We start from the raw sequence: 16,251 nt of genomic DNA, 5'->3' as shown, positions 1-16,251 counted from the left end.
CAATTTTGGATATTATGGACAAATTTGTGACAGTGTCCTCAGGGACAAAAGTAGAACATCCAGCTGTAAACATTAATGTTTTACTTCCCACCACCACCCCATAAATGCACATTGTCTCTTGAAATATCATGAACTAATTGCTATTTAATCAGATTTCCCAGACAGATTTAAACATCTTCAGAAGAGAAACGGATACATCATAGAAAAAGGAGAGCTCGCCTGTCTCAAAACGTAGTGAGCTACTGTCTACCTAGACTACATAAGTTCATTCCGAGGAATAATAACTTCCCGAGGGGCTGCAGTAAAGTAGGCGGTGAAGAAACAATGGGAAAGCAGCTGAAGTGGGCAAGCACTGACATTAATTTGAGACTAGCACCGAACTTAGACCCGTGAACTCTAAACAATGGTATGTCGTATGATTTTCCATGTTTTCCGGAGGTCTGATTGTGAAGCTGAATGTTTCTGCTGTGGCTCTTCCCTTCTGGCTCGTGTCGTGTAGCGTCAGAACAGAGGAGACCCGCCACATCAGGAAGTTGAACACTAATCAGCGAACAGCCCGTTAATTCACAACTGTTAAGGTAAGAGGGATACAATTATTTTATGTTTGCCTTTCGGAGTGCATTTTAGCGTTCTTAATTCAGTTGTGTCGAATCTAGGTTTTGACATCGTCGAAAGTCACGCTGAACAAAAGAGATCATTACTCTAGCTGTGGTGGGATGATAAATCTTACTAAAGCATTCAGAGAAACAGAACAAGCGAAGAGAGATGTGATCCAGAGGAATTTACTGCCTCGCATAGTCTCTGAAATATAAATAAAACTACTTTCTGAGTTTGTGCTTTTAGGCAAACTTTGGCAAGCAGATTGTGACTGTGTTCAGATTGTTTCGAGGTATGAGAAAAAGTTATTCTCGAGAATAACACGAGAAACCGGTAGACTGCTTAAGATTTCAAGGTTAAAGTTGTTATCAAAGTTGGCTTGATGTGCTACTAACCAAACAGTGCAATTGACCTAATATGGTTTTCTGAACATGGCACTTTGATTATACCATGTTTTGGGATATGTAACCAAAAAACTTAATGTTTTGGGGGTAAATATTTCACTTACCAAAAAAGTACCATGGGATTATTACATTTTTGGGTATCGTAACATGACAATATTGTTTTTGGACATGTAGGCTAATATCATTTTTGATGTACCTTGGTGTACCATAATGTATATGCACCATGATATCACCAATTAATGTAGCCTATCATCACTGTATTATGGTAATTCTACAATAAAAGTATGAGAATCTGTCCATGAAAACACCATATTGATAAAGTAGAGAATAGCCAGTAATATTGTACATATATGATAGGATGAGGATTAATACATTGAAGGAGTCTTGTCAGCTTTCAAACTGTTTTGGAGGCAGCATTTGGTCCATAAATAACCATTTGAAACTCTATTGAGCCATTGAAAGTCTGTCACAGTTTCTAGGGACTTGGTTCCATCTTCATTCAGAGGTAGAGAACCTCTTCATCCCTTTTCAGGACCATGTTAATTCCTCAGCAGGAGTGTCTTTGTGTCCACATCTCACAGCAACAGGCTCTGACATTCTTCAGGCCCCTTAAGAATCCATGGCACTTTCCTATTTGGTTTGCTGCCTCCTTTTTTGGGGAAATCATGTGGTGTGATTAAATTAAGCGTGAGCTCATTCTTTGTGTTTCTTAGATCTGAAACATTCTTGTCATTCAGGTAAACAGTTTATCAAGGTTGGGCAGCTCACAATGCAGCTTAATAATTAAGCAATCATTCTTGAGGACTGAAAGGAAAAGTTTATTGGTAGCACCAAAAAGCTGTATACAGAAGACATACTGTATGTGTATGCTTATTTGGAGATTACCTGGGACAATAAGCTTTGACATGGTGTTGCTATTGCCTGCCATTTCAAATTTAACTGATAAAACAGTGCTTGATAGCAAGTGAAAAGACTCTAACCTGACATAATCATTCATTCAATAAATTCATATATCACCCGCTTTCACAGTACTGTCATTGAAGGTTTTATGGAAACCCTTATCTATCAACATGTACTCAGCCACAGTTTACTTATACTAGGAGTTTTAAGTCTGAAATGTCAAGCCTATCTTGTGTTTAGATTAGGATTTCATTAAGAAGTGGAATTTGTTCTTTCAAATTCTTTATTTTACCATCTTACATGCCTGTACAAATAGGCATTTGCTACTTACACAATCTTGTGGTATCACAGTAAGGACCTGTCATAACACAGACCTAGGTGAAAGTTTCATATAGTTTGTGGCAATGTCCTGTGATTTGTGAAATGACTCAAACTTTTCATTTTATGAATATCTTTGTAAACTAATATTAAATATTTTAGATATATATTCTCTCCAACTGTCATTTTTACTTGACCTAAACTGGCTTCTTTATGAAAAGATAGCAATACTAACAGTCTGTGACCAAGACAGGTTGTTACTTGACAAGTTTATGACTTTGATAAATCAGTAGTGTTTAGGAAACCTTTCATGACCAACACAATGTCATGGCTATTTGCTACTTTTACATTTAGTGAATTGGTGGCTAATTCATATGAAATTGTGAGATTAATTCAAAAAAAAAAAAGTAAAATTTTTAGAGAAAGTAAGAATGAGGGTTCACCCCCAAACCCGTTTATATACAAAATTGGCAGACATTACACATATCATATGTAAATACTGCCATATATTAGTTTTCAATTAGACTTTCAATTTAAAAAAGTCAAAATGTCATGTTTTTCGCTATGAAATCAACTTATCTGTGTGCATCTTTCTACTTCATTCAATTTCCCTCCCTCTTGTAACATCTCTTCTCTGATGACGTGTTAATTCACACGAAGGCGAGACAACCTGTCACTCACATGAGATCACAGCAATAGCAAATAACAATGATTCAGTCAATTCCCGATAGGGCTGGGCGATATACCCCAACCCAAATCACAATAAAATTTTTCGTATAGGTCAATATCAATAATTATCAAACTAAGGGCCAGATTTACTAGCAGCTTGCGCAAACCCACTTTTGGTGTTAAAAAGCTACTGTCAGGATTTACTCAAGACACGCAGTGAAAAGTTATTTTTGCAGCTGACCTTATTGCATATGCATTTGAAGGAGTTTCCTTTTCAATTTATGGGAGGAGAGTATTTAAATGAATCATGCAAGATGATTTACTAAGGTTTGCGCTAGTCAATTTACTGGTGTTTGCGCCATTATTTACCACCCAAAAAAGCATGTCTTAAACCAACTATGCATTTGATCTAAGCTTGCGCAACATAAGTGGTAGCATTTATCAGATATGCAAATGGTATTGACAGCAGTGCAACGGTGTGCAACATATTTGCATGTGCATAAACATTGTAATAATTGTAATAATGTAATAATTAGTTGTTGTTTTATTGTCCAGCCCTAATTCCCGATGAATAAAATCAAGTCCTGCCCTACAAGCTTCCTTTTCATGCCGACTTCAAGCAGCGTTTCTCAGAAATTGCTTACTACATCTTTGTGTTGTTTATGGCTCCAACATGTCTCCCACCTCACAGTTTCACTCCTGAACTTCTCCCTTGCAGTATGGAGATTATTTTTGCTTTAAACAAATCATACACTTTAAAAGAATAATTGTTCATTAGTCATATAGCATGACAGTATGCTTTTTTAAATCACTGCAGTTTAAAAACAAAAAACCCAGCATGTTGGGTCGAACATTTAACCCAACCCATCTGGGTCAAAACAACCCAGTTCTGGGTCGCCAAATTGGCCCAATTTATAGTTTTTAACCAAGAGTTTTTTAGAATGTGCCATGTGTGCATGATTTTACAGAGAGCTTTATATATTCAAAAACCTGATCAGAATCAAATTGGCTTGTTTGTGGTACAGAGGTCAGTGTGCTGATTCAGAGCTCTTGAGCAATCTGGATTTATGGTCTTGATGATAACTTTCTAAACAAATGTTCCTTTTTTCTCTTCATAGATTTGTTATCCAGTCAGTACATGGATACTTTCCAGCTGGTTCAAGAGCTCAGGAGTTGTTCAGTGATGCTGTTTGAAGAGATATAGGGCTGATTCATCTGTGATGATAACACCAATGGACCTTCACTGACGTGCTGCTTGACCTCAACAGAGAAGAAATCATTACCTCTCAACTGCCGGCATCAAGGTTCTGCAGAATGTGTCACGTCATAGTCACATGCCGCTCTATGTTATGGACCTTGATGAGCATTGTGGTGGCATTTTCTGAGCTGGTGGCATTTATGAGTGCTGAGTGGCTGGTGGGATATCCAGATGGCTCTGAATTCAACTTCACCATCACTGCTTCACACCGCAGCAACCAGCGCACCCTGGGTATTTATAACCGCTGCATCAAGGTGGCACAGCAGAAGGTGCTCCAGTGTGGGCCCTACGCAACAGACTTTATGGAAATAGCCAGCGGCTTCTGGCAGGCAACTATTATATTTCTAGTCATCGGAATCTTTCTCCTGTCTGTAGTGGGCATCCTTTCGGTTTTCAGCATGTGCTTCCAGAGTATCTTGAAGAAGAGCATATTCAATGTGTGTGGCCTACTTCAGGGAATAGCAGGTAAGATGGGAAAGTATACTGAAACACTGCTTTCTTAGATTCTTGGCAGACTTTTGTGGTGGCGGTTGGTGGTCATCTTTAGCTTTGATCCACAATCAACAAAACACACAAAATTAGGGAGTATATTTAAGTGAGACACTCAAGTTACCCCCAGAATGCTCTGAACTCACAGATTCAAGGTTTTGACATTCCTCTGGTGACCTCAAAGGCCATGCTATCTAATTATGAGCTTCAGCACTCTCATCATCCTATTATAGAAAAGACAGTCTAAATATTACAGCATTGGAAATGTTACTTCAATGTCTCTCTGGTGTCTCCAATGTTTATAAAACCTTGTCAAGCTTGTCCTATTTATGATTTAAAACAGAACTTGATCTCCAGCATACAGAGATACAATGTTTGAAAATCTCAAACCTTTAAACATAAGTCTATCTTTCTCTTACTTTCCTGATGGTGGTGCACCAAGGACTGGATTCATGAAAGTCTTCTAAAGAAAAAAAAAAAAAAATTAAAGGTTAACTGCATAAGTTCATAAGAAGTTTATTCAAAGTGCTTTACATAGAAAAGGAATTAAAATAGTCATAAAATAACAATAAAAGCAGAGAATAAAACTGATTAAATAAAAGTGGAGTGCTCTTACCCCTTAACCCTTAAATGCATACCTCGGGTCTTTAGTGACCCGGGATGTCATTCCCTACCCTCCTCCTTGTTCATTTTTTAAAGTTAGACATCAACCTTCTTGGTATTCCTCAATCAATTCATTACAAAGAATATTACAAGAAAAAAATCATAAAATTATAAAAGAATGCCTATTTTTGTATTCATTTTTTTTCAAAAATTGTATAGGGTCGCAAACGACCCGAGTTGTGTATGAGTGTACATATATTTTTTCTGCACAACAGTAATTGAATCTTAGATGATGAAATAAGTGCAATTCACCTTTATTCCACAAGGTGGCAATGTCTGATACACAATGCTGAAATGACGACTCATTCAGACCGAAAACAAAATAATATATATGCAAAATATGCTTTATTTTATTCTTCTGTAATAGTTATTCTAATATCAGAGTTTTATATTATCGCGACAGGTAGAGATCCTTCACTGTTAGATATAGATCCGGGTCGATAAAGACCCGAATATGTAAGAATGATTGGCGAAACAGTCATGCATTTAAGGGTTAATGGGGTGGAGTTATCACCAATTGTCTGCCTTTGATGGCAGCTTGGCTTCTGCGTGATGAAACTGCAAAATATACTCCAGAATGTCCATAAACTGGTCCAATCCAGTCAGGGTCACAATTTTATTTTTGGGGTTGTTCCTGGTGCATCCCTGACCAACAACCCTATTTCTATTTTGTCGTATTTAACTAAAGGCTAAATATTATTATATTCTTGTCTACCTGAAACACTAAGCTCAGGGTTCCCCTTTCTGAAATTAAAGAGATAGAGAGTCAATTGCGCAATTTTAAACTAGCACTTACTAGTGTCTAGTATCTATTCGCTCTCAGAGGTGGTTAACCTTAAGCGCGACGCGCACCTCACCCCTTTTTAACCATTCATTGGGTTTTTATGTTATATTTTTAAAACAGCTTATTAAATCACATTACTTTGGGTTTATATGATCTTTGGTATATTACTAAATGGTAATATTATGCACTGTCCTCTTCTCACCTCTTTACCGAGAGTGTGAACTTATTGCACTACCAGCATGGCCCCAATGGCACCCAGTAGATCAGCCTCCTCCAGGCTGGTGCCTCTCACACACATCTGTGTGTGCCTATCACTCCGTTTCTCTCAACCTCCTTCACCCATACAGCCCTAACCAACAGAAAATAAATAAAATCGGCCTACCTTGTTTGTTGTTTTGCCAGGGATGTTACCGAAGAATGATTGCCAGTGCATTCTCCACCATTAACTGTAGGGGAATTTACAGTTAAAGACCCAGTGACCAGATATAATAAATGAAGACCAGGAGTAAGAAAATTTTATTGAATAATAGTTTGCAGTTTCATCAGCAGAAGTCAGCTTTAACACTCCCTGGCATCCCACACTCATGTCTGAGTGCTTGCGTAAACTAAACTCACTGTCTCACTTCCCAATTTTCTCAACTTCTTCTTAAGAACTTATTTTAAAAAAAAGAATAAGATGACGGGCGTCTGATTGTATGCTAGCCTGCATATATGAGTCGGCCTTATCTTACAACAAATTAATTTGTGAAATTTCAAAGCTTTAATGACATTATCCAGAATTTATTTGCTGGTAACCATTTGGTTACCTTGTAATTTGACATTATAAGAAAAAAACCTACATAACAACAATAATAATAATAATAATAATAATAATAATGGATTATCAAAAAAGAAAACGTAGGGTGGGGACTTGATTCTATCCATTGGTTGTTTACTTGATTTTTTCGCTCTTACAGTCAGTTGTGGAGGGGTGAGTTTAAGCTGACTAACTGAAGTCTGGCATTTGTCACTAGAGGGAAGTCTGATGACATTCTAATTAAACAATATGAGGTAAAAAAGAAATGTAAAAATTAAACATGCATGGATGAATTGTTCATAACATGAATTTAGAAAAAAAGATAGGATGAATTTTCATTTCATGCTGGCTTGAATGCTTTGTGAATCCTGCCCCAGGAAACCAACCTTCTTTGATACCACTTCTCAAACTAGCTCAAAGGAACGGAGCTGTAATGTTGACTGTGGCAGGGCACTCTGAGTCAAAATACCAGGGACTAACAGATCAGTCATGAATCATGATAATGCACCTCACTTACAGTCATGTCTGGAAACACTAGAACAATAAAGTATTGCGGTACAATAAAAATATTGTGGTTCATTTTATAGAAGACCAAGACCAACACCAGGCACAGGTGAATTACATAGCTCTTGTATAATTTAATTGAAAGATTTACGACACAGTGATTGAGTAATTTGTGAATAGTGAGAGCATGACTTCAGCATGACTTCAGAGACAGGATCTCACTTGCCTATTTAGAGTAAGAACACAGAATAAAATAGAGGGATCACAGTGACTGGCTCTGTTTGGTATGAAGATTAGATCAGCAAGAGTTCTTGCCTTGCCTTTTAAACAGTACTTACAACAATTAAATCCCAGATTTTAAGGCAAAAAGCATAATCAAATCACATAGCTTATTTGAGGCACAAAATGACATTGAATTGAAATCGTGACTCATGGCTCACTCTTAGTTATTACAGGGAAAACTTTCATGTTGTAAAGATATTTTTTCTGATGATGTTATCACACAGTTCAAAAGGGCTACAGGATTGTTGTCAGGAAAACAAGGATAAATATCAGCTTCTAGTTTTGAATGAGCATGTCTCTGAGGAAAGAGCATCTTTAAAGAGAAAAATGGATAGCATTCATTTTTTAAATATATTAATATGAATTGGTAAAGTGGGTGTAACAGTTCAAATTACTCACGGTTCGGGATGTATCACAGTTTTAGGGTCGCGGTTTTGGTACGGTTTGGTATGTGCTATGTTTAGGGAAAAAGGACTTCTGATTCTTAAAATAAAGAAAATAAAACAAATAATCAAAATACTACATACTTTTCAGGTAGTTCAAATGTAAAACAACATTAATCTTTGTTAAACATATAATCTTCGCTGTATAAATTAAAGATTAATCCTTATTAAAGTTACAAAAGTTATTCAGTCAATAGCAGTGAGTGATTCCTTTTGTTGTTTGAAAAACATTAAAATCACAGACAGCAGCAGGAATATTAGGCTGCTGTCACTTTAAGACATAATGCATGGATACAGTTGACTGATACTGTACACATCCATTGTCTTTTTCAGCTGTTTATGTTCACTTAAGACATACCCTACTATTTTTGCTAGGATACTCACCAAGACAGGCTTGTTGACCTAACTTTTATGTGAATTTGTCCGTTCAAGCACAATTAGACTTGAAAGCGAACTCAATTGAGTATTCACTTGCTGTCTGCGGCTTTCCGTGTGTACGCTTCAGATATGTGAGCACAAAACTTCTCAAACAATGCGTGCAAGTTTTCTTTCGCATCTTCTTGGGCTTCAATGTTTGGCAGGGCTTAAAAACTTTTGTGACGACGCAGCACTGGACCGATCGGGACAGTGACAGCTCAGTTAAATGTTGCAAGTGTCTTTCATGCTGACCTGTTCCATCGGGCAGTGATTTATTGTCAAGCACTGTCCAGTGCTTTCGTTATTGTTTTGTACTCGTCAGAATTAACGCTGTTTAAACACAGAAGGCAGTGTGTGCTGTTTTGGTTTCACCTGTGCTTGTGCGCTAACATACGGCACTAGAACATACGGCACTCGCATCAAACATAAAGTTTACAAAGTGTGACTGTTTTGTCCACATTTTTTGATCATCGCTTTACGCAATACATTGCAACGTATTGGGAACCCAGAATGTTCCCAGACAGGAGATTTATGATGCAGGCACCGGCTCTAAGTGGCTTGTCTCATTCTCTTGCCATGCTGAACTGCAACACACCAACACATGAGGAACTGTGATGTCAGCAACACATTACATTACATTTGATTGGACAGCTACCATTTCCTCTGAAGAGAGAAGGCAAATATTACAAAATGTGACAGTAAAAGTGTATAAATCACTGTTTTTTCTAAATTAGCACTGTCCAACAGCGACATCCGCAGGTAAAGTTACAGCAGGAATCCGCGTTTCTCTTGCCTCTCCTTGAGTATTAACAGATCCCCTAAGGCGTGCAGTGGGTTTAGTGGGGGGTAATTGAGAATGAATAGGGGAAAGTCACGTAAGAGGAGGCAACGCCTCCATCTCCCTATGATTGGTTATGATTGGTTCACTCGATAAATCCGCCTCTTGTTTTCGTGGGTGTTCCATGTATTTGAATAAGTCTGAATTAACAAAATGATTGCATTGATGGGAAGGCTGATTTACGGTGCGTTCCAAACGGGATATATCGCCCTCCGAAGGGCACTTCGGAGTGAAAATAATCATGGCTGCCATGTTGAAGGGTCGTTCCAAACCGAAGTGCTCAAAACTGGCCACTTAAAAGGGTCCTTCGGAATGAAGGATTTTGAAAGGTACAACTGATGGACACTTCGGGCACCTATAATCCTTTGCACAGGGAAGTTCTTTGACGTCACAGAATAGGTATGGAGGTTATAGGAGTTTGATTTTACCTATAAATGTGTATATATAGTATTTTTATATACTACTGTAATATTTATACGAGTTAGATTTGGTACATTATTATCGTCAAAACGACATTGTACTTCAACAAAAATACTTTACAGCTCCCTTTATCAGTCCATTCAAATGTTTAAAATACATACACGCAATATAGCCTACATGCGATAAACCTAAAATAAATAAATAAATAAATAAACTAACGCTAAACAAAGGGCGCAGCTTGCACAATTTACTCCTCTTTGATTGTCTCGTTAAGATGACGCAGAAGTGCGTTCCAAAAGAAGAGGTTTTTTTGACCCCTACACCCTTCATCCCTTCGAAGCTCTCACTCTGGAGGGTAAGACCTTTGAAGGGATTAGGGCAAAGGGGTTGAGCCCTTCCGAATGGAACGCAGGGTAAAAAGTAAACAGCTCAGCCACTTGTCCAGGGGTGGGTTTACCATTTTGGGGGCCCTAAGCAAAGTCAGGATTTGAGGCCTCCCCCCATTCCCCAACATTGCATTTTACTTTGAATTGCACAACAGTAATATTGAACAGAATTAAGTGAGACCTAATAAAACTTGATTTATCTTACTTTGAACTGCATATAGCTGAGAAAATTATCTACAATTTGGCTCTTGGTCCTTTCAGCTTTAAGATATAGGCCTAGTAATCTTTCTTGGATTCATTAGAAGTCATTTTTAGATGTAATCAAATAACACACTTGGTTTTAGCTTGAGCAAAAGTCCTTTTTAAAAAGTCAAACATTTAGACCAGGCGTTCCCAACCACATTCCTGGAGGCCCCCCAACACTGCATGTTTTCCATGTCTCCTTAATCAAACACACCTGATTCAGATCATCAGCTTATTAGTAGGGACTCCAAGCAGAGATTGTATATTATAGGGAGATGAGAGGGTCTGTATCTCTTACCATTGGAGAAAGCCTAACGGCTAACTTAATCACATGTTCACCTCTCAGCCTATCGTGTAATGGCAGTGACATCAGTCGCAACATTCCCTAGTCTGCCTTCTCTTAAAAAAATACATTTTTATCAAGATAAAATTTCACATAGTTTCCAAGAAAGTATTGTTTAGTCTAAAACATGCTGAGATTGGCAAACAGGCTGTTGATTCATTAAATGATTAGCCATTTCCCCACAAAAGCTGTTTAATCAGCATAGTGAAGCCTCTCATCCATTGACATCCATTGAAAAAACGGCCTCTGGTCTCCTTCCCTGCTTACGGCCAGAGGTGGAACATTAGCATTAGCCGTTACACTTTTTTGGCTAAAGGTTGCAGGCTTGCCTTCCAGTGGCTTTGCTCCAAGACCTGAAATGGGTGTGTCAGACAAAGGAGAGATACAAAATATGCAGTGTTGGGGGGCCTCCAGAAATGTGGATGGGAACCACTGATTTAGATAAACATATTGCTTTTTGCAAAACATTTTATTACAGCTGAATGAACAAAAATCAGCAGCTGAACACGAGGATCTTGCCCATAGTTTGAACAAAAATCAGCAAAAACAACTAGACATATTTCAAACATTGTTAAAGGCAAATAAACAGTGTTATAAAATAACAAATAAAGAAATAAGCAAAACCACAAATAAATACAAATTAACAAATTTCAAGAAATCAAATATAGGCTTAATCAAATGTAAAATAACAAAGCAGTTTTCTTTTTTAAAATATAGCCTAGATTTATGCTTATTAAAGTTACAAGTAAAGATCAGTATTTTTATGAGGATATTTGGCTTAATTTTTTGTGTATCTGTTTGTTCAAGTGCAAGAGGACACAAAAAAAGAACTTAACTGAATTCATATTCACACACTAGTCCTAGATGAGAGGTGAGTGCATCTTCTTGTGCTTGAATAGTTTGTTCTGAAAACAAAACGATAGACAGCTAAACAAAATAACATTTTGGGCTATTAAAAATTATTATTTTAAATGCATTCATTATGTAATAAATCATTTGAAATTAATAAATGAAGACTTGTTTCGTCCAGAGTTTTTGAACGAATCTCTATCAAATACATTTTAACACTCACTGGTCATTACCTACTAACATAACAATGTAATCCAGTCTTTATTAAAGGTCTTTACTCATTTTTGCAACCTACAATGCAACATCAGTGTATATATCTGGCCAGGGTCTGCTAAAAATTGGCAGATGTGCTTCATCATTGCTAGGTGTTTTTTTCCTTTTTACATGGTTAGTTACCCCACATTATTATGTTTCTTGGGTCTGCACTATTCCCTTCAACGCAAACAAATCAGCACACCTTTATTTGTTGCTTAGTGACTGTTGTGTTGAAGTAAGCCAGAAATGTACAGGTGCTATATAAAATATTAAATAATCACATTGACTCATGAGTTGAGTATGTACGCTAAATCTGCGCAGATTACATAAACTTTGCCAGCAAACCGAGTGAACACAATGGCGAAATGGTAATGTTAGTAGCTTTATACAAGTTGCATTTGGAATAAAAAGTATGCTTGATTCGATGGAAATTACAGTAACAATTTTAAATCAAAACAAGTTATCCTTGTCAGGCTAATAATTAACAGTCCCAAGCTTTACATATTGATATTTATGCCAATTAAATTAAGGTTTTCATAACGCTACTTTATGAGATTCTTGCGTTAAGGCAGGGTCCTTAGAGTTCGGTCCTAGAGAGCCGCTGTCCTGCAGAGTTTAGCTCCAACCTTAATCAAACACACTTGAACAAGCTAATTAAGTTCTTCAGGTTTGCTAAGGCTATAGGCAGCTGAAGGTTTCTTTTCAGGGTTGGAGCTAAACTCTGCAGGACACCGGCTCTCTAGGACTGAACTTGCCTACCCCTGCGTTAAGGCATGAGGGCAGACTTAGCGGAGTTGACTCTCTTCAGTCATGCATTCAATCTTTCCAGGCGCATTGCACGTGTGAAGCCAGGAGGAGGGTTTTTTGTTGTTTTTGTTGAACAGCTAAGTCGGCGTGATTCTCGTGATTTCATTCACCGTGACCCTGTCCAAAGACTGTCTTCTCAGACCTTAAGTATTCTTTTACCAAGGAAAATGTGACAACATTAAGTGTTAATATTATATATATATATAATATATAAATATATATATTTATTTATATATTTATATATTTATATATATATATATACACTGAACAAAATTATAACTGCAACACTTTTGTTTTTGCCCCATTTTTCATGAGCTGAACTCAAAGATGTAACAAAGGTGACTTTTTCTATGTACACAAAAGGCCTATTTCACAAATCTGTCTAAATCTATGTTAGTTAGCACTTCTCCTTTGCTGAGATAATCCATTGTCGCAAGTTTTGAGGGAGTGTGTAATTGGCATGCTGACTGCAGGAATGTCCAGCAGAGCTGTTGCCCGTGAATTGAATGTTCATTTCTCTACCGTAAGCAGTCTCCAAAAGCGTTTCAGAGAATTTGGCAGTACATCCAACCGGCCTCACAGCCGCAGACCACGTGTAACCACACCAGCCCAGGACCTCAATATCCAGCATCTTCACCTCCAAGATCGTCTGAGATCAGCCACCAAGACAGCTGCTGCAACAATCGGTTTGCTTAACCAAAGACTTTCTGCACAAACTGTCAGAAACCGTCTCAGGGAAGCTCATGCATGCTCGTCGTCCCCATCAGGGTCTCGACCTGACTGCAGTTTGTTGTCATAACCGAATCCTGGTTTTCACTGTACAGGGCAGATGGCAGACAGCGTGTATTGCGTCGTGTGGGTGAGCGGTTTGCTGATGTCAATGCTGTGGATCGAGTGGCCCATGCTGGCGGTGGGGTTATGGTATGGGCAGGCATATGTTATGGACATTGAACACAGGTGCATTTTATTTGAGATACCGTGATGAGATCCTGAGACCCATTGTTGTGCCATTCATCCACGACCATCACCTCATGTTGCAGCATGATAATGCATGGCTCCATGTTGCAAGGATCTGTACACAATTCCTGAAAACATCCCAGTTCTTGCATGGCCAGTATACTCACCGGACAGGTCACCCATTGAGCATGTTTGGGTTGTTCTGGATCAACAATCTGATCAACTCTATACGAAGGAGATGTGTTGCACTGCGTGAGGCAAATGGTGGTCACACCAGATACTGACTGGTTTTCAGACCCCCCCGAACCCCCCAATACAGTAAAACTGCACATTTTAGAGTGGCCTTTTACTGTGGCCAGCCTAAGGCACACTGTGCAATAATCATGCTGTCTAATCAGCATCTTGATGTGCCACACCTGTGAGGTGGATGGATTATATCGGCAAAGGAGAAGTGCTCACTAACACAGATTTAGATAGATTTGTGAACAATATTTGAGAGAAATAGGCCTTTTGTGTGCATAGAAAAAGTCTTAGATCTTTGAGTTCAGCTCATAAAAAATGGGGGACAAAAACAAAAGTGTTGCATTTATAATTTTGTTCAGTGTGTGTGAGTGTGTGTATACATAAAAAAACAAAACAAAAAAAAACCATTGGCAATAAACATAGTTATCATTCTTGATGTGAATGTACTGTTGAAATGATTAAATCTATCCTTCTTTAATATGTGTTTGTGATTAGTATCAGCAAGTTATTTTATTGTTAATTGTTCATTTATGTTTATTAACTTGTCCAACACTGTCCCTTAGCAACTGTGCAGCACACACCCTACCAACCACCCACAACATCATAGTATTGTAACATTAGTGGCGAGAACATCACTCCTATTTTCTTTGGATAATGTAAAAGTGTAGGTTGCCATGCCATTGTTAGACATTCATGTTTCTATTTGTTTGTTGGAAGTGGTTGTCCCTGTAATTACAGTATTCCCATTCTCCTCTTTGCAGGTCTATTCCTCATTCTAGGTTTGATGCTCTATCCTGCAGGCTGGGGATCTAAGAAGGTGGTTGACTACTGTGGTCAGGATGCTTCGCCATACAAAGTGGGCTTGTGTTCTCTGGGCTGGGCCTTCTACACAGCCATAGGAGGCACTGTGCTCACTTTCATCTGTGCCATGTTTTCAGCCCAGGCTGAGATCGCCACCTCCAGCGACAAGGTGCAGGATGAGATTGAAGAGGGACGGAGTCTCATTTGTGTGCTGTGAGATGTGTGCACAAACCACTCAAATGAAAGAGAATCATTTGTGTCCCTTGTTTACTGCTTGAAATGACTGTTGTATAAATGGGAATGTAGTTCAGACCTACTGTTGGTCTGACGATCAAAGACTTTACACTTGTATTTGCTTTTGCTTACTCTTATCTCATCCTATCGCCATTGCAAAATATATGAATTACAGATTATTCCAAGGAAAAATAACTAAACTAAAACTTTTTAAACTAACAATTGCCTTTTTTAAAACATTGTGTTTATAAGCAAATGCATTTTATCAGTATTTTGAATTTTTTGTTGCTAAATTTTACACTTTTGACTTTTTTAATACTGGACGGAACAATTGTTTATGAAATGATATACTGAAAATAAGTGTAGTCTCTGTAGTCCTGTATCTGTGATCTATTTTTACCGTAAAATAAAAATTGATTCTTTGTTCAGCCAATCAGAAGGCGTTTGAGGTACTTTCTGTAGTGCATGATCCTACAACACAGGGCCTCGATCTTCTTTGCGCAATTAAGTCAAAATTGCGAGATATAAACTCAAAATTTTGACTTTTTTGCAATGCAATTGTGAGTTAATATCACACAATTCTGACTTTAGAAGATGCAATTGTGAGTTTATATCATGGAATTCTGACTTTATAACTCGCAATTGTGAGAAAAAAGTCAGAATTGCGAGATAAAAAGTCGCAATTACCCTTATTTAGCGGCGGAAACAAGCTTCCATATAGAACTGAGGTGGCTTTCTGCCTTTCAGTGGTTTTGCATGTTCACATGGGAGCAGTCCATATATGGGAAACAGGAAGCTGTTGTGCTGCGTTCACACACCTTTTATAAGGTGAACTTACTGTCAACTGTTTTCATGTGTTTTTTTTTGCTTGGCGACTCAGCTTTTCATCGCTGGAGTGAGCTGAGAAAATCAAAAGGTAGGCCTATAAGAGAGGGTGTGATTAAACTAAACAGTTGATGGGCCCCATCGGCATCCATAGTATGGAGGGAAAAAAAGTCAGTGAGGCCCATCAACTGTTTGGTTACCCATATTCTTCAAAATATCTTCTTTTGTGTTCAGAAGAAGAAAGAAATCCATGCAGGTTTGGAACAACCTGAAGGTGAGTAAATGATTCATTTTTGGATGAACTATCCCTTTAACAGCAGTATGAACTGACTTCAGCTGACCTATAGACAATTATCTTACCTGTTGGCGTTTTATTCAGTTTTAATATCTGAAATTTGGTGAAAAGAGGAAGGGAAAAAAATTTTTTAGTTATCAGTCTGCATATGCGATGGACATTGGTTATGCTCATCTTTGATAGCTCCTTTGAAGGCATTTTGAATAAAACAGCTCTAAATTTAAAGAAGCA

The 16,251-nt window shown here is 37.9% G+C and overlaps 1 protein-coding gene across 1 annotated transcript; it reads left to right on the top strand.

Moving 5' to 3' along the window:
- The first annotated feature begins 337 nt into the window (after nt 1-337).
- On the top strand, nt 338-15,327 carry lhfpl2b (LHFPL tetraspan subfamily member 2b). Its single transcript, XM_067407491.1, has 3 exons — nt 338-578; nt 4,007-4,611; nt 14,627-15,327. Exons 2-3 carry the CDS (start codon nt 4,203-4,205, stop codon nt 14,881-14,883), a joined length of 666 nt encoding a protein of 221 aa, XP_067263592.1. The 5' UTR covers nt 338-578; nt 4,007-4,202; the 3' UTR covers nt 14,884-15,327.
- The last annotated feature ends 924 nt before the right edge of the window (nt 15,328-16,251 follow it).

The sequence above is a fragment of the Chanodichthys erythropterus genome, chromosome 13 (genome assembly GCF_024489055.1).
Source record: "Chanodichthys erythropterus isolate Z2021 chromosome 13, ASM2448905v1, whole genome shotgun sequence".
Lineage (NCBI taxonomy): Eukaryota > Metazoa > Chordata > Actinopteri > Cypriniformes > Xenocyprididae > Chanodichthys > Chanodichthys erythropterus.
Note: the sequence above shows the minus strand (reverse complement) of the source record. Positions and strands in the feature narration are given on the sequence as shown.